The following is a 27,997-nucleotide window of genomic DNA, read 5'->3' as shown; positions in this document are numbered from 1 at the left end:
AAACGATCGAAACTTATTTCAAATAATCATGTGAGGCACGTGTGTGGCACTGTTTGTTGTTATTATTGACATTAGTTGTGTGCAGTGAATATTAAGGCAAAATGTCTGTTTCAGCTAGATGCAAAGAAGCGTAAGTAATTATTATTTTTGATAGTTTTCGTGCGTGTGTTACTGGCTGATAGAATTTAAATCTGTATTTGGTGGTGGCCAGCGAATCGTAGTGTTATTGTGCCTTCTGTGGAGATGGTACCAAATGAATGGTTTCAGTGCATTAAATTTAGCCCCTTCTTAGTGTATCTCAATGTGTTGGAGTATTTTTTGCTATGAGATCTACAATTTGTCCGTGTATGCTACTACACCTACCTACTATTGGCACCATTTCATCTATGTAGGCGGCAATGAAAGTAGTTTGCCATACGTATCAGTTGTTTCCTAAACCTTTTTACGAACATCGTCAAGAAAATATAATATTTTTTCGTATCATTTAGTCAAGTGTGTATAGTTGTTCGTGAGCTCAACGGTAATGGATGCTGAGACCGGAATTCATGTAGTAAGCTAAAGCTGGAAGCCCTTACTGTTACAAGGAAACTATAGGTTTGGGGAGTCTTTAAGAATGTAGATATTATGTCATGTCTTGCATGAGTAATTATTTTTTTTGCTACAGTTGAGCATTTGCGGTTGTCGTCTTTAAATTCATTTTGTAATTTCAATGTGTTGAATAAGTTTATTCATGACTGTGCCGAGCAGCTGAAAACAAGCTAGTTTTATCTTTTAACTAAAAAAATAACACTTCATAATGATAATTCGCTGCGAAATTAATCGGATGGGGGAGAACTCTTATGCGCTGTGGAGACCGTTTTAGTCCTATTTCTAGCCACGGTGGTACCTTACCGAGTAAAATACTCAGGAGTTAAATAGTCAGCCTTTCGTATCTCTGGGAGGGGATTGCCTGAGAGTAATGTGTTATAAACTATTCGGCGTCGGAATGTTGGATGTGAGATCACATCGGACTAAGAGTAAAATCTAGTATTCCCGTGAAAATATTTGTTTAATGGTTATAATGGTAAAGGAGACCTATTCTGTTGATACCATAGTGGTGCAGATTTACAAACTTAAATTGGACCAGTTTATATACTATAGCAACACTATAGTAAAATAATATATAGCAAGTATAGATGGACCGGAACCAAACAATTTTCCTCTGAAGTAGTTCCTTTTTATTTCTAGGTATGATGTCCAGGAAAGACATGGTGCTTTTTTCACAGGAGGACAAGTTGAAGTGAGTCTTATATTACTGTTGTGGAATAACCTTTTTTAGAGTTTTTTGTTGTTGTTATGTTGTTTTCATTGTGCATATAAGAGAATCTTTTATTTAGAATTTATCATATTTTTTGCAGTGGACAAATGATGGCAAGCATTTGCTTTGCCAGTGTGATGACAAAGTTCATGCTGTCAATGTGGAAACAGGCAAAGTAGTCAAAGTTCTTGGTAACAGTTCAGAAGAAGAAAGTGTCGAAGGCCAAATTAACACTTTTACTTTGAGTAAAAGCAATGAATTTGTTGTTACTGCTCATAAAACTGGTCTTTTTCGGCTTTGGAGATGGCAAGGTAACAAAAGTCTGCTTTCTGCTATTGCTGCAAAGAAGGTGTCTTTATACAAAAAATCTCGTGTATATGTTCCATGGATGATGATGCTTAGCTTGTTACAAGTGGAAGGACTCATTTTTTAAATAATGGTTTGTCCTTCTCAGATGAGGCAGTGCTCAAGATGTGGAAATCAGTCCATAAAGGCCCCGTAGCGAGGCTAGCATTTGGCCCCACAGATTCAATCCTTGCCAGTGGAGGGACTGATGGGCTCGTCCGTGTTTGGGATGTGGACCATCGGTCTTGTACTCAGAGTCTTCGGGGCTTGAAGGGTGTTGTCAGGTGAATTATTTGCTTTGTATTTTTTTTCCTAAGATCTATGGAGTCACGATAAGTGTTGCTATAGTTAACATTAATTACTTAATTGAATTAGGAATTTTACATATGAACATTATTTCAAATTCTTAATGAACTCTGTCATCTAATTTTCCAGTGTCCTCAAATTTCATCCCAGAGTGGAGGAGGGACTTATATTTGGTGCTGATGATGCTATGATCATTGCATGGCAGTTCAACTTGAACCGAATTGTTTTTACTCTCAAGGGGCACTTTAGTACCATTACAGCTTTGGAGTTTGATCTTGAGAATAACTACTTGATCAGGTGAAACCATGAGAATCATAGAAATGTAGCCATATAGTTTGGAGTTGCCTTTGAATGATCTACTTTGGTATTATGTTTTAACTTCTTAAGGTTTTCTAATGAGTTATCTGTAAGAGTATCCAAATATCAAACTTGATTCAAATGGTGTCCATTTGGAAATACTTTTGCTAAACACATATATTACCATCACTTTTTTTAATTTGAAAGCTAATACATTTTAAAGTCATTGGGATTTGATCTGATGGTGTTGAAATGCCAGTAGCTATAATTAATTATTAAGCTGTCTCAAGTAAGTGTATTTATGTAGTCATGAATGACATTATAATCATTGTACAGTGTTATATCATGAGTTTTGTTTCTAGTTTGTGATGTTGGATTCTGGTAATTCCATTTGAAAACCTGGGATAAGTACAATGATCTAGTTAAAAATAATTATCACAGTCGTCTTTTCCATATTTGTAAACGTTTAATTGGCAGATGATAATGCAGAAGGGTGAATCTTCAGGGTTGAACCTTGGTTTTTATTGAACATATTTTTTTTCATGCATGCATTAATAAATACTATAGACTAGGGATGTGTGAGTACTCGAAAATTCGAGTAGAGTCGAGTAGTTATTACTCGAGTCAAGTGTTTCGAGTAGCTTTGGTTACAGAGCTGTTGATGCCAATGAGTTCAGAATCTGCCGACATGAGGCGCTATCATGAAACTCATGTAGTAATATAGTTTAAGTCGTTCTTATGCTTTGGCCTAGGAGTTTCAGCTTTTAGATAGAGCAGTCAACCACTATAGTAGTCACCGTAGGTGCTGAATACCTTTTTGTTAGCCACGGCGTCCGACCAACTTCCACCCCTGCGGCGTTTTCGGAGTATTTGGAGTGGACCACAACATCGCTCATCCTTTCTTATGCGATGCTTTTATGACCTTCCATATTTTCTTCACTCAAACGTCGAGTGAATATGTTATTATTGTAAGGATTTCTATGGAAAAAATCCAACTTTTATGTTTCACCGGTTTTTCCCAGTGTTTGGCATCGCAATTGGTGCCATCTTTTAGCCTTATTGAGCACTAAGCACCTACAATGTTAATTTTCGTTTCTTCCTTTGTTGTGTTTATTTTCCCTCTTGAACTAACAGAAAACAGTTGCTATGGTTGATTAAACGAAGTAAGAAATAATTAAAACGTCTCTTTTTAATCTACAAAGCTAAAGCTAAGTTCTATGGTTTGTTTGCTTCGTCCACTAAAATTCCATGAATATTCAAGATCCATATAAATCGTTGATATAACTTTTAATAAAACTTTCCTAGGCTCCCAAACCTCGCAACTTTGGAAAGAAAGTACGTACGTGTCCTGCCACACAAGTGTGTCGTGAAAGGCATTTTTCTGCAGGAGACATCTAAACATACTTCCTGAGAAAGTAGAACAACTGGATTTTCTGAATGACAGTTTGCAAGGATTAAATATTACATGATAGATTTACGTATACAATCTTAATTAAAATTATACAAATGTCTTTGTTGAGGGTTCTTCTGAGTAGTTTGGATACATACATTGACGACATATTACTAGAGGTTAATTCATTTCAATTGTCCTTATGGAACTGTTTAAGACACATTCAATTTTCATTCATCTCCTAATTGTGACTCTGTTACTTTCAATGTTCCTTGTTCTCTTTCCCTTTTACATCAAGCCAAGGATTCAAAATAGAACATTTGCTAGGGGATTGAAAAACGGAGAATGATTTGTGGCATGCATTGCTGTATTGCCTAGTTCAAGAATTACCAGACTCGACTCGATACTCGCGAGTAGTTTTCAACTCGACATGATACTCGATTCAAGATCAAAAAGGACTACTTGCACATCCCTAGTTAATTCCTTTCCACGTAGAAATAACATTGCTATCAAAGAGAAATACCATATTGTAATCCCTACAAGATGTAGCAGTGCCTCATGCTAGCATTATCTATCTCTGGTTCTTCAGAAAATACTGTGGAAAAAAATGTGAGGAATCCAAGCCGTGCATATACATCATGATAGAGAAAAAAATTGGCCTGTGACTGGTTAATGTATACAGTAAAACCACGATATAGCAAACACAAGTGAAACAAGTTTGCAATCATGAACAGCTTTCAGCACTACTGACAATTTTTGTTTAAAAGTATAAGATAACTCCATTATGTATTACAATTTCCAAAAGCATGAGGGGGGCAAACTAAGTCAGTTTTCGGGTGAGTCATCAAATATGACTAATGTCATATTTTTCTTCACCTTCTTTGAAAATTCAACCAAGTTTGCAATTCCAATAGCAGGAAATTGCAGTCAATTTATACTGTTGTCATGGAATTGCCATGGGTTGCGTGTGCTGAAAGTAAAAATTCAGTGGCAACAGCATCTTGGAATATTGGCGGCATGCAGTATTTGCCAGTGTCCAAACACATGGTCTCTACATAGTGAATTCGTCTCCAAAAATTTAAAATTGAGGTCATATTTCGGCATTTCAGATTTAAGGTTACATGTCAAGTATACATTCTAGTTCTGAGTTTATTCTGGGAGATTCACAATCTTCTTTTCAGAAGACTCAACAATGACACTACTGTTTTGACAATTTTTTGTTGTTGACGGCATCCTCCTGTTATCATAGTCAGTTAACTCACCCATAGTATGAGTGAAGATTAGTTCACTATGACCTTGAGGTCCCTTCAGTTACATGGAAGAATGGGGCGGTAGAGGAACCAGATATTATGTGTTTCTCACTGGGTTTGGTCCGTTATAGGCTACTTTCACTCCAAGATGCTCCCAACAGAATTGCTCCAGAGCATTGGTTCTTTCAGCCACCTGTGCTATGAGTGTTTCACTTTTGGACTGGTTTCTGGAGTGTTTGCAGTAAAGTGTCATGGTGGCTTGTTTATAATGAGATGGACACAGAATTGAAAGAAATTTGAATGCATAAATAAGTGTTGCAATGGGTATCATTTAGTGAGTGAAAACGATTTTGGAAAATGAATGTCCATGGCAAATGGAATGAAAAGGGAGCTCTGGTTCCCATTATGTTTTTGCTTTCTGTTGAAGGCTTACAGAGCAGTCACTCATTTTCAGCTGGTGATTTTTAGTTTTGGCATGCGTACATAATCTTTATTTTAACTTCGTAATCTTTTTAACATTCCTAAACTAAGTTTATAAACACTCCTCGTATGACTATGCCCAAGAAAAGCTAGATTTTATGTCCTCGGTACACTTACCATGCTGATTATAGTAGTACCACTGAGTTAAATCATTTGGCCTTGAACCCTTTCCAAACGGTGAAGTTCTCTCCTTAGTGTGGGTGTTGGACTGTCCCCCAAGAGACTCTTCCATACCCTCTGTATGAAGCATTATTGCAGGACATTCATTAACACATTCAGCACGGAGCCGTCAATTGGCGTGCTCTGCCAGTCGGGCCGGGAGCCCTTTCTCCGCCTCCTTGCATGATTAATATCCACTTCCGAGTCTTCTGATTGTGTGCATGGCCTTCAGCAGGCTTCCCTCTTTTGAACCGTGTGTGTTGTTTGAAAATAGCAGTATTTGAACGGAAGCTATGGCACGAAAACCTCTCTGTTTTTCTTTCTTATTTTATCGGCCGATTCTGATGTCTTTCATGAAAACCAGGCCGGCATTGAACGTGTTAAGATGGGTTTTGCATTTAAGTGCATACTCTCAGCTCCAACCTTATTTGACTCCTCCTAGCGAGGACTCGGCACTATCTCAGATTCCAGGGGTAGTTGGGCTTCCTCCTTTCTTGGGTTTATAACCCTATCTGTGCCATTGGTTCGTAGTCAACTTATTATTTGTTTATATGAATTAGCTACATGGATAATTGTTGCTTGCACGTGAATTGCAGACTTTGAATTGAATTTCTCAGTTTTTACTGCGCATTGCCAAATTTTGAAGGAAGCTCTACTGTCAATATTGACGGCTTTAATGCATCAATAATTTCCATGCTGATGTTCATGTTGAAATTTAGATATAAGTTAATATTTATGGTGGAATTTCGTTTAAAAATTGTAAACTCGAAAGACAAAGAAATTATTCTTAGTTAAATTAGGAACAAATATTTATTTTGCAAAATGACTGTATAAACAATTGTGTGACCACAGTCCCTCACCGCAAAGAGGGGTAATATTAGACAAATATTTCTTTTAAAAGTGTTCGTTGAGCTTATCAACAGGGCCAACTGCAAAATTTTCTCTGATGTTGTGTAAGTTACCTGATGATTCTTTCAGCCAATGAGGAGTTAATTAGGTTCATACCCAAGATTATAGTTTTGTGCTGACAGTAAGACACAGTGCTCTCCTATGAAGTATATTGGGTATAATATAAGTTCAGTACAATTTTATGTTGAGTTGAAATTGAGCAAAGTTAAAAATATAAAGATCATATTATTAAATCGCTATTATCCTAGGCTCTTGAAATGATTACGACTGCTTTTTCCTACATTTTATGTGTAATAATACTTTATTGTATTTTTCAGCTCTGGAAGGGATAAAGTGCTCATTATTTGGGACCTTAAAAATAATGGTGCTGTAGTAAGGACTGTTCCTACGTTTGAAAGCATTGAAGGCATGATTATTATCCCAAAAGCTGCAGAACTACCATTCTTGCAACATAAGGACTTAGGATCAAGTCTATGTGTTGCTACTGCAGGAGAAAATGGTTTGTTCACCATGCGTATTTTCTGTGGATGGAATTTGTAATTGATGTTGTGATACTCAGTTCTAGTAATAAGTTAAATAATGTTACGATGAACCTGATTTATCATGTTCATATGTCACAAAGGTCTGATAGTGATACAATTTCATCGTTTAGTAAATTTTTCTATTACTTAATTAGGAATCTCTTGTTTTTCATGATTGCACTTGCATTCATTGATATTTAATAGACAATATTTAAAAAATATGCTAGAATTGAATGAGTAAACAAAATTTGCTTCGTGTACATTCAGTGTGAGTGAGCATTGTGTATAGGCTTTTGAGTCATCTAGCAATGTAATGTCCTCTTGGAAAATATATGTTGAAACATAGTTCAGTGATTGCAATCTCTGTTCTTGCAAATATACCTGCTACCAAGTCTGAAACCCATCTCTTCTTAATTTTCAGGAATCATTCGAATTTGGCAAGTGGAGAAAGGTCGGGAAGTATTTATTCAAAAAAACTCACTAGTAAATAAAGCCAAAGAAGAAGGTGGCCTTGCCATCACTCACCTACTTTTTAATGCTGAAGAATCTGTTTTCGCAGTTGTGAGTGCAGATCACAATATAATTATCCATGATCTTCATTCCCTTGAGTGTAAAAAACAAGTAAGTACTCATTATCATCACTGGTCAACATTCCTAGGATTGGTTTGATGCAGCTCTCCACACAGTTCTCCTATCAGCTAATCTTTTCATACCTACGTATTTCTTCTCTTTCACATCCTTCTTTACTTGTTCCATATATTTTGTTCGAGGTCTCCTTTTCCATTCTTGCCTTCCACATGTCCCTCGACGATTGTCTTCATCAGGCCATCATGTCTCAAGATGTGGCCTATAAGGTTGTTCCGTCTTCTTATTAAGGTTTTCATGAGGCTTCTCTTCTCTCCTACTCTTCTTAGGATTTCCTCGTAACTAACTCGGTCGATCCATTTGATCTTCATCATTCTTCTGTAGCACAACATTTCAAAGTCCTCTATCCTTGCTTTCTCTGCTGCGGTCATTGTCCATGCCTCACTTCCGTATAGGAGCATACTCCAAATGTAGGTTCTAATCAATTGTTTCTATGGTGAATATATTATTTTTAATTTATGCATCTATACAAATGTAGGTAATGGTCAATATTTATGGTTCTGGTAGTATGTCTGCATTGTAGAATCCAATACAAAATATGGTACCATCAAATTTCAGTTTTAGTTTTTTACCATGGTTCCTGCCAACCAAAGTTGTGGTCAATTTGTTGTTTAAGTTCTGTGGTGCTGAATGTCATCCGTACTCCAACAATGAATGCGTCCAATGACAAGAGGGGTTGCTTTCAATGGCCAAATGAAAATTTTTTTAGCTACATTATAAAATAGATCATGAGTTCATGCGCGTTAAATATGAACGTATGCATTTATGTTGATGGAAAAGCAGTTTTTGCCTATTTTTCCTGGCACGTAGTTGTGTATTTAACTTATTGTGAGCTATGCAATTTTTTCTCCCTATCGGTGACACCTTGGTGGTTCAAAATGAAAGTATATCTAATATAAGTTAATGCGACTTTAAAATTCCTTTGACCTATGTTATTAATACTTGTGTTACATTGTTTTTGTTAGTTCAATATTCTGGTATGATTCCTTCCCTTTTTATTTTACTACATTGTATGTGTATAAGTTAATCTCTTCAGAGAGCAGAAAGAATTATTACCTGACAGCTACGGCTTGCAGGAAAAATATTTACCTATGTGGTAGTTAGATATTTGTGATTACCATTATTATGGTGTTTAAATCTTGGCTTAAACAAAGCACAATACATTTCACCAATTAGTTATGTATGTATACTAGTACTGCATATGTATTTTATTTTATTTTCCTTTCAGTTTGTGGGTTTCAGTGATGAAGTTCTGGATGTGGTGTTTTTGGGAAAATCAGAAACTCACCTTGCTGTGGCAACAAACAGCACAGATATCAAAGTATACAATGTTTCAAATTTTGGTTGTCAGCTACTGAAAGGCCACACTGATTTGGTCCTCACGTTGAGTGTGGCACAATCTGATCCATCTCTTCTTGCTTCTGGAGGAAAGGTAAGAACTCATCGTGAGCCCTGTGAATGTTGGAAACCTTTGTTTTGTCTGTTCTCTCACTTGGTTGCCTACTTTCAGGAGCAGTTCTATTAGGTTAAGTTGTCAAGAAATTTAACAAAATATGTATATTGATTGTGCTAAAGTATTTAAGTGATTTGATGAAGTGCAAGGATTTACCACTGGTTAAATAAATATATATTAATATAATAAATATATGGTAGTTATTAGGGATGAGTCGATTCCAAATGTCGATTCTCGATTCCACCGATTCTCGGGCACGGAATCGGAATCGAGAATCGATCGCCTAAAGTCGATTCCGATTCCATCGATTCCAGGAAGATAAATGTTTTGAGCATAGACTATAAGTTTGGGGCATAAATGCTGCCACACACCTAAGCGGCCACGGTGTCAGCCTTGCCCGCGCGGAGGATACGCCCCGCACGCGGGTGCTGCGACGAACATACCTAAGCGGCCTCGGAAACATGAAAATGTCGGCAAGAGCGACAAACCGACGAACCCTGAAATACCTCGTGTTCATGAGCAACTCTAAGAGAAAAAAAATTGGAAACCACGGGATCGGGAAGCAAGGCATGCGTTTTCCGTCCTTTTATTAACCGCTGGTCACGGCAAATCAAATTGTTACGATTATGAATCACATTCGGAGAATTCATCTGGACCACCAATTTTAAAGTATAATAGATCGAAATATATTTTTTTACTTTCGAATGATATTTGAAGTCTGATGATAATAAAAACGTGCAGAGAGCGAGTTTTTCTGTGAAAGAAGTTTCTTATAAATACGCGCTGAGAGCGGTTTTTTTATATTAGTAACTTTTTTAGACTAACACGCGCCTGCGTCAATAATAAAAAAAATTAGACATATTCGCGTTTGTATAGCCCAGTTTCATCAATGCAACCCTTGAGGAAGTTTATACTTGCTTGGCATAAGCCGCCGCGGCCTCCGGGCGGACTCGACAGGTTGCGTTCGGCCGCCACCGCGCACCCGCCAGGCTGCTCTGGTATGTATCGACGCCATGAACGCTACATTATTGTTTAGCCACCGCGGCCAAACGAGAATGTAGCCACCGCGGCTTTTGTTATTTTTAGGGATGGTCGGATCGGATACCTCGGATCCAAATACCCGCGGATATTGCCCTTCATCGGATCCAAAGTCGCGGAAGACATCGGATCTGGATCCGAAATTTTAAATAATAGCTTCAGTGAATGCAACGCCCCATAAGAGTGGAAAGATTTCCGATTCTCTCTTCGAATGCGCCGTCGCATGCGATTCTTGTCCTACTCATGAACTGTTTTGTTTGAAAGCTCTCGCAGAGGTTGCAAGTAGAATTTCAGCCGTGGCCAGGATTTTCAGCATTTCAAAAGTAACTATGTCGCAGATTTCAGAAAACCACCCTCGGCCGTCCATCAGCCCGTGCCTCTGTTGTTTTTTTTCGCATCCGAAATCACACGGACCAAAAATCATTGTCTTCTAAGGAAAATATCAATTCACACGAAAACAATTGAAGCGTGTTTCATCCCTACCTCGTCTCACCAACTGACCTTTGTGGCCTACCTGCTTCAATTCTCCGTTTCTAGACTACAAATGCTAGGAGAGTGACTTTCTGGGAAAGTTTTAAAATTAGTTTAAAACCCATTATTTAGTGCCCGGTTTTTTCAACAATTTTCCCCCCTGGTTTTGGATCCCCCCCCCCCCCAATTGAAATTCCTGGCTACGCCACTGCTCCTTCCCCTCCACCTCTCCTTTACACGCTTTTGCTGCCCACTCCTTCCTCATGCTGAGCGGTTGAGCACCTCGTCGCACGTGACGTTATTACCGTTTTAAATACTTTTAATTGTGTTGCTGATTGCGCAGTTGCAATTTAATTTAATGATGCACCGATAAAAATGTCTTTCATTGTGTATAAACATTTCCATTAACAGGAGAACCAATGAATGCAGTGTGCGTGTACTATGGCGTAAATTATTGCGAGGATGTGCTAAATCCACCTCACCATACTGAAGCATTTTCGGATGAAACACAAGTCCATATGCGATGAGAAAGTAAAATTCGGGGGAAACGCGTGTGAGGAAAATTTGAATTCAGTCGATAGCAGGGGGGTAGCCAGGAATTTTGTTAAGGGGGGTCCAAAACCAGGGGGGAAAATTTATAAACAACAGGGTACAAAGGAGAGGTTTTCAAACTAATTTTAACGCCCTTCATAATAGAAAAAACTTCATTTTTCAGAGATTCATTTTTGTAAATTCATGATTTTTAATATTTTGTTTCCTTTTATGAAGGAAAGTAATTGTGTTTTTATATTTTGGGGGGTCCTCTCGCTACGCTACTGGTCAGTGGTTCATCCTAAGATTTTTCCTATTTTCATTTCCAAACCCAAGCGTAACAGTTTAGGCCCTGAGTATGTAAAGATGTTTTTAAAAAACAACTTGAAAGCCCATAAAATAATTTTTAATTTATAAAAGTATTAAAATGTGTATGAAAATCTAAAAAGCATTCCATTGATTGTATGTACCCACAATAACCTTAATAATGACTTTGTGAAATCGCAGGAAATTGAAAATGCATTTGGATTAGAAAATATCCGATTCGAAAGATCTGGCTCCAAAAATCCTGGATCTGTCCATCCCTAGTTATTTTATTCCATTCAATTCTTAAATTTTAATGACAGCAATACCACAGATAAATCAAAATTCCCACCTGCTATTAGGAGTAAGAATCGATGGAATCGGAATCGAGAATCGGGAATCGATTTGAAGGAATCGAAATTGGAATCGGAATCGAAAAAAAGTGGAATCGACTCATCCCTAGTAGTTATAATTAGATATTTGTGATCACAAATTTAAGGATGTTAAAGTAATCACTTAAAATATGCACATTACTTTTCACTAATTAGTTATGCATACATATTTTCATTCCTTTCCTTTCAGTTTGTGGTTTCAGTGATGTAGTGCTGGATGTTGTGTAGGGGAGAGTGGGGCAAAACCGACCTGCTAAGCTTTTTCATGAGATATTTGGCTTTCTGGTACAAATATTTGCACAAAATTAGCGTAATTGCAACGTTTACTATTTAAAGAAATAAAATACTGATGCATTATTCTTTACTGATACAGGTTAAATTTATATGAATTTTTTTTTCCAATACTGACAAAATGACGGTTTTGCCCCTCTTGTGGGGCAAAACCGACACCCATATGTTTTACATTAAAAAAAGTTTATAATGCTATTTTTGGAAATTTATATCACAAAACTCACTGTCTTTACAATGTACAGCAATATTTATTAATGAAAAATAAGAAATTAACACAGTGTGAGTTTAGAGTTACATTTTAGGAACAGAAGTCACATATGAAATTGTCATCTTCTTCTTCACAATTAGCGCACGCCTAATGAGCCCATCCTTTACAGTTTAAATACTGGTTGGTTTTCATTTTCTTCGACTTCACTTTGTTTATTTGGGGGGCTGTGGCTTGGAAAGCAAGCTTTCTTTTAGGATTTTTATTTTTATCATTCTTCGCCACTGTTCCTTTATTTTTAGCTTTCATTCTTTCTTTTTTAATATTCTTTTCCTCCTTTTTTTCTCGTTTCCTCCAGTTCTACTTTATAAGGTGACGATATAAGTATGGCTGTCTTTCCAGGTTTTCTTCCTCCTTTCTTTTTAACTCTTTCCTTTTCTTGTGGAGGTGGCAAGATTAGTTTGGGTGAAATGTAATATCGCAGTTTAAAAACTCAATTTAATGCAGGCAAAGCCGCAACGGGTACAGCTAGTACTTAATAAATTGGGTTCTATTATTTTATTAGGTATAGTGAAGCACAGCTGATAAGTTGAAATATCCTGGGGCAAAACCGACCCCGGTCGGTTCTACCCCACTTTCTGTTGACGGTTTTGCCCCTAGGTACACAGTAAAACAAATATGGCAATTTGAGGTGATCCAAAATCATTAGCTAAGCTACTCGTACGTTAAAATATAAGTAAACACAGTAAATAAACACATGTACTCACCTTCGGTAAACCATATTGTGGTAACACTTCTCAAATCAAAATAAATATGACATTAAAGTTGTAAAATAAACTGGTTAAAACTTCAGAACTCTACATAACCCCAACATCGTCAAGCATGCCAACGAAACCAAGCTCGATCTGCTCGAAATGGCGGCCTCTTCAACTAGTTCATAGTTTTGCCGGTGGAAATCATCACCTACTAGGAAATATTAAAGGGGTCGGTTTGACCCGCCTGGTCGGTTTTGCCCCACTCTCCCCTACTAGACAAATCACATTTCCAATTAGAGAAGTAACTGTAATAATGTTTTTAAATAATCAGGATTTGAACCCATTCTCCATAAGTTTGAAGTAGTGGGAAGTATGTACACCCACTCCCCCAAGTAATGCTTTTCCACATTAGTGCTGTTTATATTTTGAGATGATGTTCCTGTTTATTACCTTCCAATTCAATATTAAGCCTCTTGAAATTCCACGACACACTGCAATGACTGGGCCCCGCACATTCTTTGCGTCAATTAGGATTGCATTCTGCTACTCATTTATATTTGTTTTCCTTGATGGAAAATCCCTTTTTTTTACTTTTATGGCTGAGTTCTGTCAGTAAAATACAATATGAAAAAGAAAAATTTTCAAAAAAATTTGGTCATTGCTTTCATCATGAAGTTATTAATTGATTTGTTGCCTTTTTATTAAGTTCTGTGCCTTTTTGTAATGATTTATTCATAGTGCCCAGTCTAAAGTTTTAACGTCCTATTTTCTTTTGGAAATAAAATGAGTAATACTAGGCAGCCTAAATATGCATTCACCCCTTGGCGTGGAGATGAAAGTCTTTTGCCATCTTCTTTTGGGACAACTTTATGATGATGGTGATACTCCATCATGATTCTTGGTTTTTTTATTATTTGTTAAAGAATTTTTCTTGAAATCATCCCTACTACGTTTTTTTTTTATAATTTAAAGTGCTTGAAATTATGGAATCCATCATACTGCACATCTGGGTACATGGATTATAATTTCCATCGAGTCACCTATCACAGAAGTTATGTTTTGCATTTGTCTGTTTGTGTAGCCAGTGATTGTATGTTTTGCTAATTGGGGACTGGATGTACTAGCGACCTCTACATTTTTGGCATGATTTCCATTTTTATTGTAAATCTCCTACAATGTGACTGGTGCTAAATTGCTTTCAAATGTTGTATCAATTACATAATAATTTTCTATCGAGTTTCTTTGGAGAAATGATGTAGTATTTCCAGAACTAATCCCTCTCATTATACTGTTAGGAAATGGTTCACTGTTTTCATTTCCTGCTCGAAATGGGATGGTTATCTACTGCAGAAATAGGCAATAGGCATGGGTAGAAGTGTTTGAAAATGCTAGGCTTGTACCATGTAAAACACCATTTAATAATGATAATAATATTTTCATTTCATTGCCTATTACTTATTGGGAAATTTTATTCCATCTCTTCTGGTAGCTGTAAGAACCAGAGCAATGAAATGTACTCCATTCATTATACCACGCCGTGTAAATGTTATTTCTCCACAGAATAAGTTCCTCTCGTGTCTTCTCTCCTTATTGTTGATTGTAGCTAGTTGGAAAGAGTTTTATTTTAACTGTAAACAGAAATAGCGATTATATATATACAAAATCATTTCTTCTAGGATAATTCTGTGAGACTGTGGAAACTGAATTTGGAAAGTGGTTTGGTGTGTGCATTAGCTGTCGGTTCCCTTCACTCTGCTTCTGTGGGCACTGTAGCCTTCAGCTGCATATCAGCATCTTTCCTCACATCAGCCAGTGAAGATACTTGTCTAAAAATTTGGAAAGTTCCATCCGCAAAAAATGGTAAGAAGTGAATCAAATAGTATGTGCTCCGATTGCTAAGTTCCTTATTAATTACAGCTATTTTTGTATTCTTTGAATATTTTTCAGTGTGACAATTTTTTGTCTGTGAGTGACATGGAAGTATAAAGAGGCTTTTGCAAACATGTTTTAAGATTTAAAAGTCAGATAGTAAATTAAAAATTACTAGAAATTTTCCATGGTAAGTTCTCTGGGAAGATTTAACTTTCAGTATGTTAGTGAATTCCACCTTATCAAGCCTGAATCAGCTCTATATGTATTTGAAATCAGAATTTATCTTACTTATTGAGTTGGGCAGGTCGTTTACAATTCTAGTGTATGTGTATTGCTTTCTTATGAAAATCAGTATTTTAGGGAAGTTTTTTTTTGCTATGCTTGGGAATTCCCGTGCTCCTTCACTTCCCTACCTCCCACTGTCTTGGCTGTAGGCCGTCAAGTATGGCCTTTATGCGGTGAGTAGAAGGTGATCATAGGTGAGGGTCATGGATGATATATTACATAATGATGAAGCAGCCAGCTGAATCGAAGGTTCAGGCATTGTCCTTGCAGAAAAACAGTGATGAAGAAGCACTATGGGTGAATTCATTGAATCCTGCTCATAAAATCCAAATATTTGGTTGCTGTTATTTTGCTATGGACAATAAGAGGCAAAGAAGCTGTGACTCACCTCAAAGCATGGCACTTCAGCAGTGATAATAGGTTGCTTGTCAGAGTTCAGAGTTTCCTTACCCTTTTCTGCTTTAATAGTAAACAAATCATGGTTTCGTACCATTCTTTTACAATACAAAAAGTATTTTCTCTTCTGAGGTAACATTCTAGCAATAGCTTTTCAGGACCAGCATTGTAGTCTCTGTTCATGGTTGCTCTGATTACTAAATGATGTTTTCAGTGAAATAAAAGAAAACTTTCTCCAAAATGCATGTGTTATTATCCTGGATAAGCATGCTAATCTTACTTATTGCAAGTTGAAAATTTAGCCATTTGAATGGTTAATTGAGAACTGTAACCGAGAACTGAAGCAAAAAGCTGAACTGAAAGCAAAAAAGTGGAACCCTATCCGCTATCTCTTATGATTTAAATAAATGTTGTTTGAATAAATTGTGAAAAAAGTAAATTGCTAGGCCATGGAAGCAAGTTTTACTATTATGCTAATAACCTTTCATTCAAAATAATTCACCCCTTTAATTTTATTTGGGAACAAGTAATTTTCAGTTTTAGCTTTGCAACAAAAGGAGATAATTCATGGCAATTTCATTCATAATAAATGTTGCTCCTTCTTCCCTCTTTTCTCCCTACATCCCGTCACTGCAGCCATTTTTTTCAATATCTCAGGCTCTTATTATTTTTCATTTACAGAATCTTTAATGGAAGTTCCTACAAACCTGTCTGCTTCACATACAGTAATTGCGCATCAAAAGGACATAAATGGAGTGTGTGTGGCACCAAATGACAAACTGATTGCGTCAGCTTCTCAGGATAAGACCATTAAAGTAAGTGTATTATTCCCCCATTATATAATCCCCCTTCTTCTCCTTTGTATTGTTTTAAATATAATTACAATGTTATGTAAATCACTTGCACCAAACAGTGAATAGTTTCAAGCGATAGTCTACGTCAGTAAAGAAAGTTATAGCACTCTTTGAAAAACAGTGAAGGTTTTTAAACCATATCATCAGTTACAGATTAAGTTTCATTTGGTGGATTGAGTCAGGGGCAAAAATGAAATGGAGACTAATAGAACATACCAAATTAAATGCAAGGCATGTGATAAAGTATGTTGGAGAAACTCGGATTACGAATGGAATACGGATCAAAGAATGGAGGTTGCTCTAGGACTCGATACTGAAGTCAAGAACACCACAATCCTCAACAGTGTATAATAAATAACAGACATGTTTTGTGACACATGGCTTTTAGTAATTCTGAGAAAAAGAAACTGTCCAGATGTTCTAAATCCATTTCCACAATGAGATGCATAGGAATTAATTTCATGAGAGGGGATAAGATGATTCAGTGATCATTACAGCCTGGATTTGAATATAAAATGGAGAGAGATACATTGAGGAGCAGGCTTAGAGTTCCACATCGCGGTATTGACAAGTTTTCAATTGTAAGGTGAAGCTCTGACTAATCATAATGTAGAAGTGGCACAACTTGCATTTAAACTTGTAGACGATGGACAATATTGCTATAAATATATTAGTGTGTGTTACGATTTCTGCTCAGCTCCTGCTCGGCATCAATCAGCCTGGCACTCGGCCTATGCAGGCTCTTGACTCTGCTCATGATCAACGGCAGACAGCTGGGTGTGCAAAGTTAGTCTTCTCCTTGTACGAGCCCTTAATGTTGTGGATCTTTCATAAAGACTCTGTGCCCACAAGCTGGGAAATCACAGAGTTGAGTTATGCTTAGAGAATTATTCAGTGTGGTTATGTGTATTGTATTATAAATAAAAGCGAACAAACTATGTATAAATCCACCAATTTATTTTTGTGGTACTACTAGTTTCGACGCAGCGGCGTCATCATCAGGTACAAAGGCTATAAAGAAACAAACATCCTTATATATCATGTGGTATCGGGAGGAAGAAGGTAGGTGGAAGGGGTGGCTGGGAAATCTGAGGTGTGTGATTGGGCATTGTGGGAGGGTGGTGAGAGTTGGAGAGGGGTGGTGTGTGGAAGACCGTTGGTCGGGAGTAACGGAAGGTTTTTGGTGACTAAGGTAATGACGGGGGTGTCCGTGGGAGTGGGGGACACCCCCGTCATTACCTTAGTCACCAAAAACCTTCCGTTACTCCCGACCAACGGTCTTCCACACACCACCCCTCTCCAACTCTCACCACCCTCCCACAACGCCCAATCACACACCTCAGATTTCCCAGCCACCCCTTCCACCTACCTTCTTCCTCCCGATACCACATGATATATAAGGATGTTTGTTTCTTTATAGCCTTTGTACCTGATGATGACGCCGCTGCGTCGAAACTAGTAGTACCACAAAAATAAATTGGTGGATTTATACATAGTTTGTTCGCTTTTATTTATTAGAATGAACCTCCACAAAGTTGAGCCTGTTACGATAGAGTGTGTATTGTATTCTTTTTGGTAAGATACTTAGTACCTGGCATAATGTAAATCGCACACCTGTTTTCAGAGATTTTATATTCGTTGAAATAGCGGTGGCTCCGGAATATTTGCGGCTCATGGAAATTTCCTCACCTAACCTTTTGCTTTATATTCTGTCAATTACCTGCAATTCTTCACTTTGATAATGTTACGCTGTAACGAAACCATGGTCGGTCTGAATAAATTACCATGTGGAAATAGGTAAGTTGTTGATCCTTCTATTCCTGTGATTTTGGATTTCCACCAAGTTACACCTGCTGTTATTAAGGAAATTAATTTATATTTGCTGTCACTGATAAAATGGGTGCCCCCTTTACTTTCAAGTTAACTAGTAAATTCTAGATATGTATCTTGTTATACCATACGTGCACACTGTAACAGGGTTTCCTTGGCCTCACTGTATCTATATTTTTTTACATATTAATCATTGGCCTTTTGATGGTTAACTGGCAATTACTCATTAAAATGCAATTCTCACTACAAGCCATACTCAGTAGAACAAGCTTTCCCTCTAGTCCTTATTGTGAGCATATGCTGTGAAGTGAAATACTATGTACTGTGGCATCCCACCCCCGACTCGCCCGGATACCACAATAGAACCGGGGGGAGACGTCGCACAAAAATAAAAAAAATACAAATCCGCGAAGATCCCTCCCGCATGGGACCTACGGGACAAAACTATGCCACTCACTTCTCGTAATTCACATAAAATAAAAAAAATATTCTCCTTCTGTGAAGATGATTGCGGGTGGGGGGTTCCCGATTCAAACTGATGGGTGACGTTCGGGCGCTGATGCACTCGTCCAACACGCATTTACGGGAAGGAAATCAGACGGGGCGAAAGGAAGGACGAAGGATATTTTCAATGGGGTGACCCGTGGAGGAATCAGAACAAAAACACTCTCTCAAACACTTTCAATTAAACAAAATATAATTCACACAAATAAGGTTGCATATGACAAAAAAAAACAAAAGGAACCGTCTTATACGCTAATGAAATATGAATTGGTGAAAGCCACTTATGAAACATCGATGATAAATTAAAATAAAAAAAAACAATATAACTTGGTTTCTAGATGGAAATCAATATAGAAAATGATGATAACAAAGTAAAGTTCGGTGGTGAACACGTAAATATGATACAAATTCAATGATTTCTTGACTGGGGAGGTAAATGATAGTCCATCCCGTCGAATGTAAATTTGGGGTGCGAACGTTAATTGTACTTGGTGACTGGTTTCACTTTCACTAATGTAACGGGTGCGTTCCGTGACTGTTTGTCTTAACTTGGCTTGGCAGGAGACACGAGGGGGCTTTGGGGGGGGGGGATAGCTGCAATCTTACTTTATCGTAGTCCGAGTCTCGACCAGGTTGGATCCAACACTCTCTCGTTCCATTTACTGCACTCCTTTCTCCCTTGTTGGAGGAAGCTGCATCCGGAACGGAGATAATGCGTCCTCTTCAGCTGGTCCTTTACTCCTTCGGACGGGGGGGGGGAATTCTTCTTCCAGATCAATCTTTCTGAAAATATTTGGGCCCCTTGTCTCCTCCTGCCGTGCGTCGCACTGATTTTGGGCATAGGCTCCGCCCGACAGTCACTTAGGAATTCTCTCGGTTCTCTTACGCGCACCACCTTTTATCATACCTCAACTTGGGGTGGGGGGTAATGCACAATGAAGAGAGGGAGGAGTAATACGCCACTCACTCAGGGAAAACCCGAGCTCCCCTCCTCCCACACACACACACACTCACACACAACCATACAAAAATCGGCGAAAACACATTCATCCCCTCTTACTCATCCACGCCTTCCTCCACGGGCCATGGTTTGGGGGTGGGGTTTTGGGAAAGGTCGTGGAACGAGCGGGTAAACTGGTAGGGAAGAAAATGCGCCGAGTAGAAATGCACTGTAATGGGGCTTGAACCATTACAGTACATATTCCATTTCATGAAGTGAACATTTCATGAAGTGAAATGTACATATTGTGACCATATTTATTATTTTCTTCAATTATCCCTGGTCTGTTCTGCATCAAAAGTATGGATCAATTAGCGTAGATTGTATATTTTATTCTCTGCTCATTTAATTTTTTGTACATAGTGACTTTAATGTTCTCTTATTTATAGTTATGGTCATCAGAGAACTTGGAATTAGTTGGAGTTCTTCGAGGGCACAGGCGAGGTGTTTGGACTGTGCGTTTTTCCCCTGTTGATCAAGTATTGGCATCTGCATCTGCTGATGCCACCATTAAGATTTGGTTGCTTAAGGACTTAACATGTTGGAAAGTAAGTTAAGGATAATTTTTTCACTGAGTGGATTTTAAGTGTGCTTTCTCTACCCAAAATTTTATTGCAACAGTATAGGTGGGTTGAATTTTGGATTGCTTTTAATCTTCATTGTATAAATAATTTTGGAGAAAGTAATTTTTTGAAGAACTTTTTTTGAAGACCAGATTCGGTATGGGAAATGTGAACAGGGCTGATTACATCTTTATTATCAATGGACTGAATTGTTAAGGCAATATCAGAAGTACCGTATTTGTCTGAATATAGTCCCCCTTTTTTCCAAAAATGCCCATGGTAAAAGTAAAGGTGGGACTATATTAAAACCCATTTTTTTTCCTGAAACTCAAGCCTCAAAATTAGGGGGGGGGGGACTATATTCGGAGAAAAACAGTATTTGTAATTTGAGTCCAAAAGGAGTCATAAGTTAATGCATCTAATTCAGCATTTTTTATGGCTCACTTCTGATTTCTAATTGTCTATAGTAGCCAACTACACATGACTTAGTTGTATAATAATAATACTTTTACAAAACTCCTTAGCTCTCAGTATTTACTGCTACAACGCCTAATTGTAAACTACTAAACGTTTTACTAATTAGTTTTCAGTCGTGGTTAATTACCATTTGACCTAAACCTACTAAACTATTTTCTTACAAATTGCTTGTAACATATAAATGTAGTATTCAATTTATGACGATCAGGGTGAATCTCTTTATTCTCGGTTATTGCTGTATACAGCAAAGCTAACTTGTTGTAGCTTTTGACTGATGGAATTTAAACAGTCACTACTTGATGTCGGAAGCATCTACTGAGATTTTTCGAGTATTTTTTTCTTGAGGGTGTAATGCAATAATTTTTCTGGTTTTATACTTCTTATTGAACATAAGTTTCGGTGTATTTTTTATGCCTAATGATATTTTCCTTTACTTCAGACCTTGGAAGGGCATACTGCCTCCGTTCTTCGTCTGGAATTCATCAGTCGTGGTGTTCAGCTCTTGACATCTGGTGGTGATGGGTTACTCAAGCTCTGGACCGTGAAATCTGGAGAATGCACATCAAGCTGGGATGCTCACAATGGGCGAATTTGGGCCTTGGCTGGTAATGATCCACTTACTCTCACTTAGTTCGTCACATCTACTTCATTTGACGCTGTTTCTATATTACTGTAAACCATCACATTGTACAATGGCTCTTTAAGTCAAGCTGTGTTTTAGGAGAGTATCAAAAAATGTTGGAGTTCTATTGCTGTCAATATGCATGGGAAAAGATTTAGACATAAACTAACTTGATGGCATGTTTAAAAAAAGATTTAAAGAGTTTCTTGAATCATAATGAAAAAATTGACAATACATGGATGAAATTGAGATTAGAATTATCTTCAATACTGAGGTTGTTCTGCATGAAGTCGGAAGACAACTGCGTAAAATCAAGATTAGCGGCCTCTTTGGGGCTGGGGTCATGCTGCGCAATATAAAAAAACTGGGTAAAATCAAGAAAAGATATAAAATCAAGTTTCACCGTTGCAATTCCCTATGCTTTCCGGCCAGACTTGAGTGTCCCTGCGTAAAAACGAGACTTGATGTAAAATCAAGGTGCGTAAAATCGAAGTTTTACTGTAATGTTGTTTTTGATAGCAGCAGAGGTTTTCAATTAATTCCCTCTAAATGAAGCAGCATTTTCTTCGCAGATGAGAATTCCCCAAAGCCCTTTAAATATAATTTCAAATTTTACTTTCAAAATCTCAACTTCTTGCGTAAATAGCGTAACTCAAAGCATTGCAGTATATGCTTTTCTATAAAAGAACTTAAACTCTGAAGAATGATTGGTAAAAACAGGTTGTAAAAGTCAAATTTTGGGTTATCCAAGCTCATTTATGTAGGCAACCTGAAATACATTTGCAGTGTTCGCACCAATCAGGGAAGTCAATATGTCTTGGCACCGGAGTTTATGAGGTCATGGTAATGTCAGGAAAATTAGAATATAGCAAGGGAAAAATTCCAGAGACAAAGAAAAAAGATGAAAATCTTGGTTGAATGCACTGAGCATTGCTGCATTGTTGAAGCGGCAGGATGAGCATTTTGTTTATGGCTGGGGGGCCAAGGGTAGCACTGACTTGTTGCTATTTGATGTTCTTTCACCACGTACATGGATGCATTTAACTATAAAATCCCTATACATATGTGACCGCTTTTGCCTTGATATGAATTCAGGGAACTTTATAAAATTCAGAGTGGAAATCTGGTAAAAGTGAGAGAAATTGGAAATGGAAAGTTGTTTTTTTTACTTCATTTTGTAGTGAATGACAAGGCCAAAGAATTTTTTCTGTCAATACCATTAAAGTCAAGGCATAAGTTTTGATATGCGTCTCAGAAACAGCGATGTTACTGGATAACTTGCATCAGCTTGCCATGAATTCGTCATGAGATACCTTTCAAAAATTTGACAATGTGTTTTTTAGCAAGGGTGATAGAATTTTTTTGTGCAGAATTTTATATTTTTAATTAGAGTTAGCAGACAATTAAGTTATTTTCTGGGAAACGTCAATTTCTCTTTGACTCATCCTTAATTATTTCTGTCTTGGCCTAACATTATTGTGAAGTTCAGTTCATTACTCAATTGTGTGTTATTTTTCATTACCAAAAATGCTGCCCATTTAGCTTATGCTATTTGCAGTTTGGAATTACATACTTTATTCCAATGTGTTATTATTATAGACACATTTCATATATCTTCAATTGGCACAATTTAGCTGCAGCTATTAAATGTTTTACCATTTCCTTCCTGCTAACCATTTAGAGAGCTAAGAACTCATAAGTACCCTTGCAACTTTCTCTCAGGAATGCTCAAAAAGAGCTGATATTTACATAAATGAATGAATTATGAACTAAGAGACAGTTTTATAGGTTATGTATTTATTGTCAAGAAAAAAATTTTTCTCATGAATATTTTTGTCATATGGAAAAATTTTAAATAATCAGAATAAGTCTTACTCATCTAAAAAGATACTCATAAACTGCAAGTACTGTATGATGAATCTATCATTTGTGATTATGTTAAATTTATCTCACATAATTTACCTTTTAGTATCAAAGAACGAGAAATTGCTAGTGTCAGGGGGCTCGGACTCTGCCCTGGTTGTGTGGCAAGATGTAACTGAAGAGAAAAGGACCGAGGCAGTGAAGTTGAGGGATGCAATGGTTGAGAAAGAGCAGAAACTCTCCAATCTGATGCAAGCTGATGACCTGCTTCCTGCTTTATCCCTGGCCCTATCCTTGGATCGGCCACTTCAAGTTCTTAATATCGTCCGTGGTGAGAATGTGATTTTCTCTTATGCTATGAACTAATTGCATTTTTAACTCTTTGAATGCACGTGCATAAAGTTTGTTTGGAACAAACAATGGCCTTATCAGCCTTTGATGATTTTATCTCTAGCAATAGATAGAGGCAAAGATTTATACGGCGACTAAAATCTTGAAATTTTGTCAAATGTGTCTTTTTTGATTTGCAATTTCATGATGTGACCTCTATTTCATCGGAAAAATTTCTCATCTAAAATGGCTCTAAACATATTTTTTTATTATTATTTTAGGCCAAAAAAACTTTTACCAGCATGCTTTAAATTATAAATGCAAGGCAAAAGTTATAATTAGAATAAATTCGCTGAAATGTATTAAGTAAACACCTCTCCACATGGTTAAATGAATAAATTCTTAGTCCGTAGAAGGACTTGAATTGTACTTAAATAAACATAAAAACCTTCGTACGAGTCAGGTGTTCCTAAATATTCATTTTTTTCTTTGATGAATGTTTATCATTCTTGCTTTTTGGCTTTTATGACTGAGCAATAAATAGATGTCGATGAGAAGTATGATTTGGCTGTGTTGATGTTAGAAACTAGGGATTTCATAATCTTTGAGTCACTATCATGTATTTCTACTTAAATTGTCCAACATAAGTTTGTTTTATCATTGTCCAGTTATGCAGTTAGTATAAACTGATTTGTGAATTTTCAGTTGTACCTGTTTGACAAATGTTCTTACTGTGCCTGTGACTATTCTGTGAGTATTATCAAAGGAACAGAGAAATAGATAAAATTTTAAGTGTGTATTTCAATGGGTGAATAAAATTTTAGCAAATATGATATCCAATTATGGTTTTGACACACCTGTGTAAAAAACTGGAGTGATTGAGAGCGTTATGTAGGAAGTTATTTTTTACTATCCTTTCTTTGCTGGTGACTAATAGGTTGCTACTTCATTTTTACTAGCTCTCAGATGGTAGGGTGCATCTTAATATTGAAAATCAGAAACCTGTAAAGTTTTATCTACATAAAAGTTTCATTATGATTATTAAACACATACTTATGTAAAATTTTGGTCGGCTTAAAATGTGAAATCCTTTAAAAGAGGCTAATTTAAGGAACTTTTTTCACATTTGTTATTTTCATTATTACTTTAGTTTTATTCAAGTTTCATAAATTTTAAAATTGAAGGAGAATAATCTGTCTGATGAGTCATTGAAAAGTCAGAAGAATTCCAAATTGCCCATGAATATCAACCCTGCTTAAATGTGATAGAGATAACTAAATCCTGCTTTTACTTCAGATTGGCTTTATATCAGATGTTGTTTCTTTAATTTTTTACATGACTAATATGATACATTTATGGTGAATTTTCTTACAGAAATTATGAAAAAAGGAGGACAAAGAAATCTGAGTGATACTGTGAAGCATTTACCATTGAATGAAAGACAATCCCTTCTGAAATGTGCATCTGTTTGGAATTCCAACAGTAAAAACTGTTATCCAGCTCAGGTAAATATTTTTTTACATCTGGGCAATATTATATTAAGATTTTCAGTGAAGCCTTGAATTTTATTTTATGATTTTGAATCATAACTTGAAAGTTACAGTAGACTCTCCTTAATATGGACAACGTCATTACGAAGCAATTTGTTGGTCCTGTCGAAAAGGCCTATCCAATCTATAGTAAAAGAAATGTTATTGCGAAATTTTCGTTATTATGAAATTACGAAGCTCAGTCCCAGTCCTGGCAGTTACAAAATGAACTTTATTATGAAGTTCCGCGAAAAAAGAATGGCATTTAGGTGGATATACACTACGTTATCATCATTAATCTACGCTTAAGTTCTCCTCTTGTACTGTGTTCAAGAGCGTCAATATTGGTTCTTTCTTCAGTTGGAGACACTTCAATATGCACACGACGTAATATAATAAACTTCATTCCTGTGGAAATATGGTGTTCCACTCATTAACGCATGTAAATTGGACATACAGTTAGTCCTCTTGCTACACACATTGGATTTACAAACTTTCAAAGATACGAACATTCAAAAAATTCAAGTGTGCCCGAAATTTCAAATTTGGCACCTTCGGAGTTAGCCGATGCGACGCAACGTAGCGTATAGTAACTCGCACTTTGGGCATAATCTGAACAAAGTATCATTTAATCCAGTGTGAAGTCAGGAACTGTTCAGCATTTTTCCCATTCTCTCTTCCCATGGACAGCGATTTTTTTTTTTGGCTCCGGCTACGTTGCAAGTTAGATCAGTTCGTCACAATCATGAGTTAACGCAATATTGTGATGCAGTGTTGCATTCTGCAGGATAACCACTCTCCTAGATGCATTGTATAGGTTAATCAACTAACGAGGAAGGTACTGGGAATTGCATCTTCTTTGTATATCGAGGACTTGCGCATAATTTAATCGCACATATTGTGCACTTGACTTTGAAGATTTTAAGTGGGGGAGATTGATGAGACAAGAAATTTTGACAAAGTATGTTTTCTTTTTCTTTTGATGATTCCTAAAAGAAATGTTCATACGAACCTCCGGTTTTTCAGTCCCATGAACTTCGTAATAACGAGAGTCTGCTGTATGAGTTATTATTATTATTGAATCTTAATACTGTAAGCTTCCCCTCAAAGAGGTGGGGAATGACCAGAGAGGAATTTATTGGGGGAAGGTTTGAGATTTGTTTGGGAAGGTTTGTCAACTCGGGGATCAAAACTCTAGGCAGTGAGTTAGACCACTCTCTCTGGAAACTAAATTTAATTAGAATGGATGGATTGATGTAGTCTGGGTGCTACTAAAGGCATGAGGAAATTATTAGTATTATCCCATTGCACTAAGTTTCTCCTCACTCCACTGCTAGTAATTCCGTGTAATTTCCATCTTGCAGTCTTTCCATCCAGTGCAATATAAGGTTAGAAATGTATGAATTAAGCAAACGGCCATTAAAAATATTTCATTATTAATAGTTTTGTGGTCAAGTTTTTCTCCTTTGTTTGCAGAGACAAGTATAACTTCTCCCTGGAGACGGACGTTTGAAAAAATTTTGTATTTTCAAAACTTCATGTTTTCAAATTTTTTGTGCATTCAACGTAAGATTTTCCTTGGGACTGATGGTTTTACTTTGCATAATGAAACTTTGTATTATCCTGCTTATTAAAATTGGGAATTTACTATTTGTAGTTGATGTAGCTAAATCTAAAAATAGTGTGCCGTATTTTAGGTTACTGTTCAGTTGCGTAGTTTTTCATGGAGTGCTATGAACTGTGTAGGGATTTTTCTAATTCTTGGCTTTGAATGGGAAATTATATCAAGAAGAGGATGCAATATCAATAAATTTTCCAGTGAAGATTGAACAGGAAATAATTCTATTTTCAGCTAGTCATTCCACAAAGTATCTCTTGGCTACATGTATTGCTTGGTATGGGTGTTGGTGGATTCAGAATTTGTGGATTACGAGTTCTCAACAATATTCTAAACAGTCCTAAGGCCTGGTTACACGATACATCAACCCGTACGAGTTAATTTCAAAATGTATGAATGAACACAGAAATCTACCGTGTAACCACCCAACTTGTGCGATCGCATGGTCAGAAAATAGAACCTATTGTAATTTGGTTCATGCATTCGTAATATTCCATTCTGGTCCACCCAAATTTTTCATGCATTCACAAATTAACTCACCCATGTTAATATATCGCGTAAAGAGGCCTCTAGGTACAGGAAAGTATATAAAGGTGGACATTATTTGGTTCATTTTTTACCTTTGGTAATTGGCGTATGCCTAAATTATTCATGCATTCACACATTAACTCTCCCATGTTAATATATCGCGTAAACAGGCCTCTCGGTAAAAGTAAAGAAGAAGAACTCTCTAAGAAAGTAAAAAAGGCCAGGCCATTACCTTCGGTAAAAATTCACTCGTTAAAAAATGGTCCTTATTCCTCAGTGAATGAACAATATTGTACCTACATATTGTTGGTACACAGTCCTCAATATAACTTTGATACTTATAATTTTTTTAAAATATGTTCCTTTTTAAAATCTTCTTTCTAGCTTGTAGTATCAGCATTGTTGGATGAATTATCTGTTGATGATGGAGAAATGAAGGCGAGTACGCTGTCAACAACAATTGAAGAGTTGATTCCATACACCGAAAGACATTTCCAGCGGCTCACACAGATGTTGCAGGATTTCCATTTACTGCAGTATACTGCATCACAAATGAAGTTGACTAGTTGAGAAAATTGGTGAAAACTCAAAATGACCGGCATGAAAATGTAATTTTTGTGATTCAATATGTACATGTATAGTGCCACGGTGATGAACATTAAAAAATAGCTGTAAATATTTTATGAAA

General features: G+C 36.8%; 1 protein-coding gene across 1 annotated transcript; it reads left to right on the top strand.

Moving 5' to 3' along the window:
• The first annotated feature begins 5 nt into the window (after positions 1-5).
• Positions 6-27,997, top strand: LOC124153364 (transducin beta-like protein 3). The gene is made up of 15 exons (XM_046526477.1): positions 6-130; positions 1,228-1,279; positions 1,398-1,608; positions 1,752-1,926; positions 2,078-2,245; positions 6,751-6,932; positions 7,376-7,575; positions 8,828-9,031; positions 14,715-14,898; positions 16,273-16,406; positions 20,169-20,327; positions 21,259-21,424; positions 23,411-23,635; positions 25,009-25,139; positions 27,694-27,997. Exons 1-15 carry the CDS (start codon positions 102-104, stop codon positions 27,877-27,879), a joined length of 2,406 nt encoding a protein of 801 aa, XP_046382433.1. The 5' UTR covers positions 6-101; the 3' UTR covers positions 27,880-27,997.

Source organism: Ischnura elegans, chromosome 2, assembly GCF_921293095.1.
Source record: "Ischnura elegans chromosome 2, ioIscEleg1.1, whole genome shotgun sequence".
Taxonomy (NCBI): domain Eukaryota; kingdom Metazoa; phylum Arthropoda; class Insecta; order Odonata; family Coenagrionidae; genus Ischnura; species Ischnura elegans.
The sequence above is the reverse complement of the archived record's forward strand: the minus strand, read 5'-3'. Positions and strand labels throughout refer to the sequence as shown.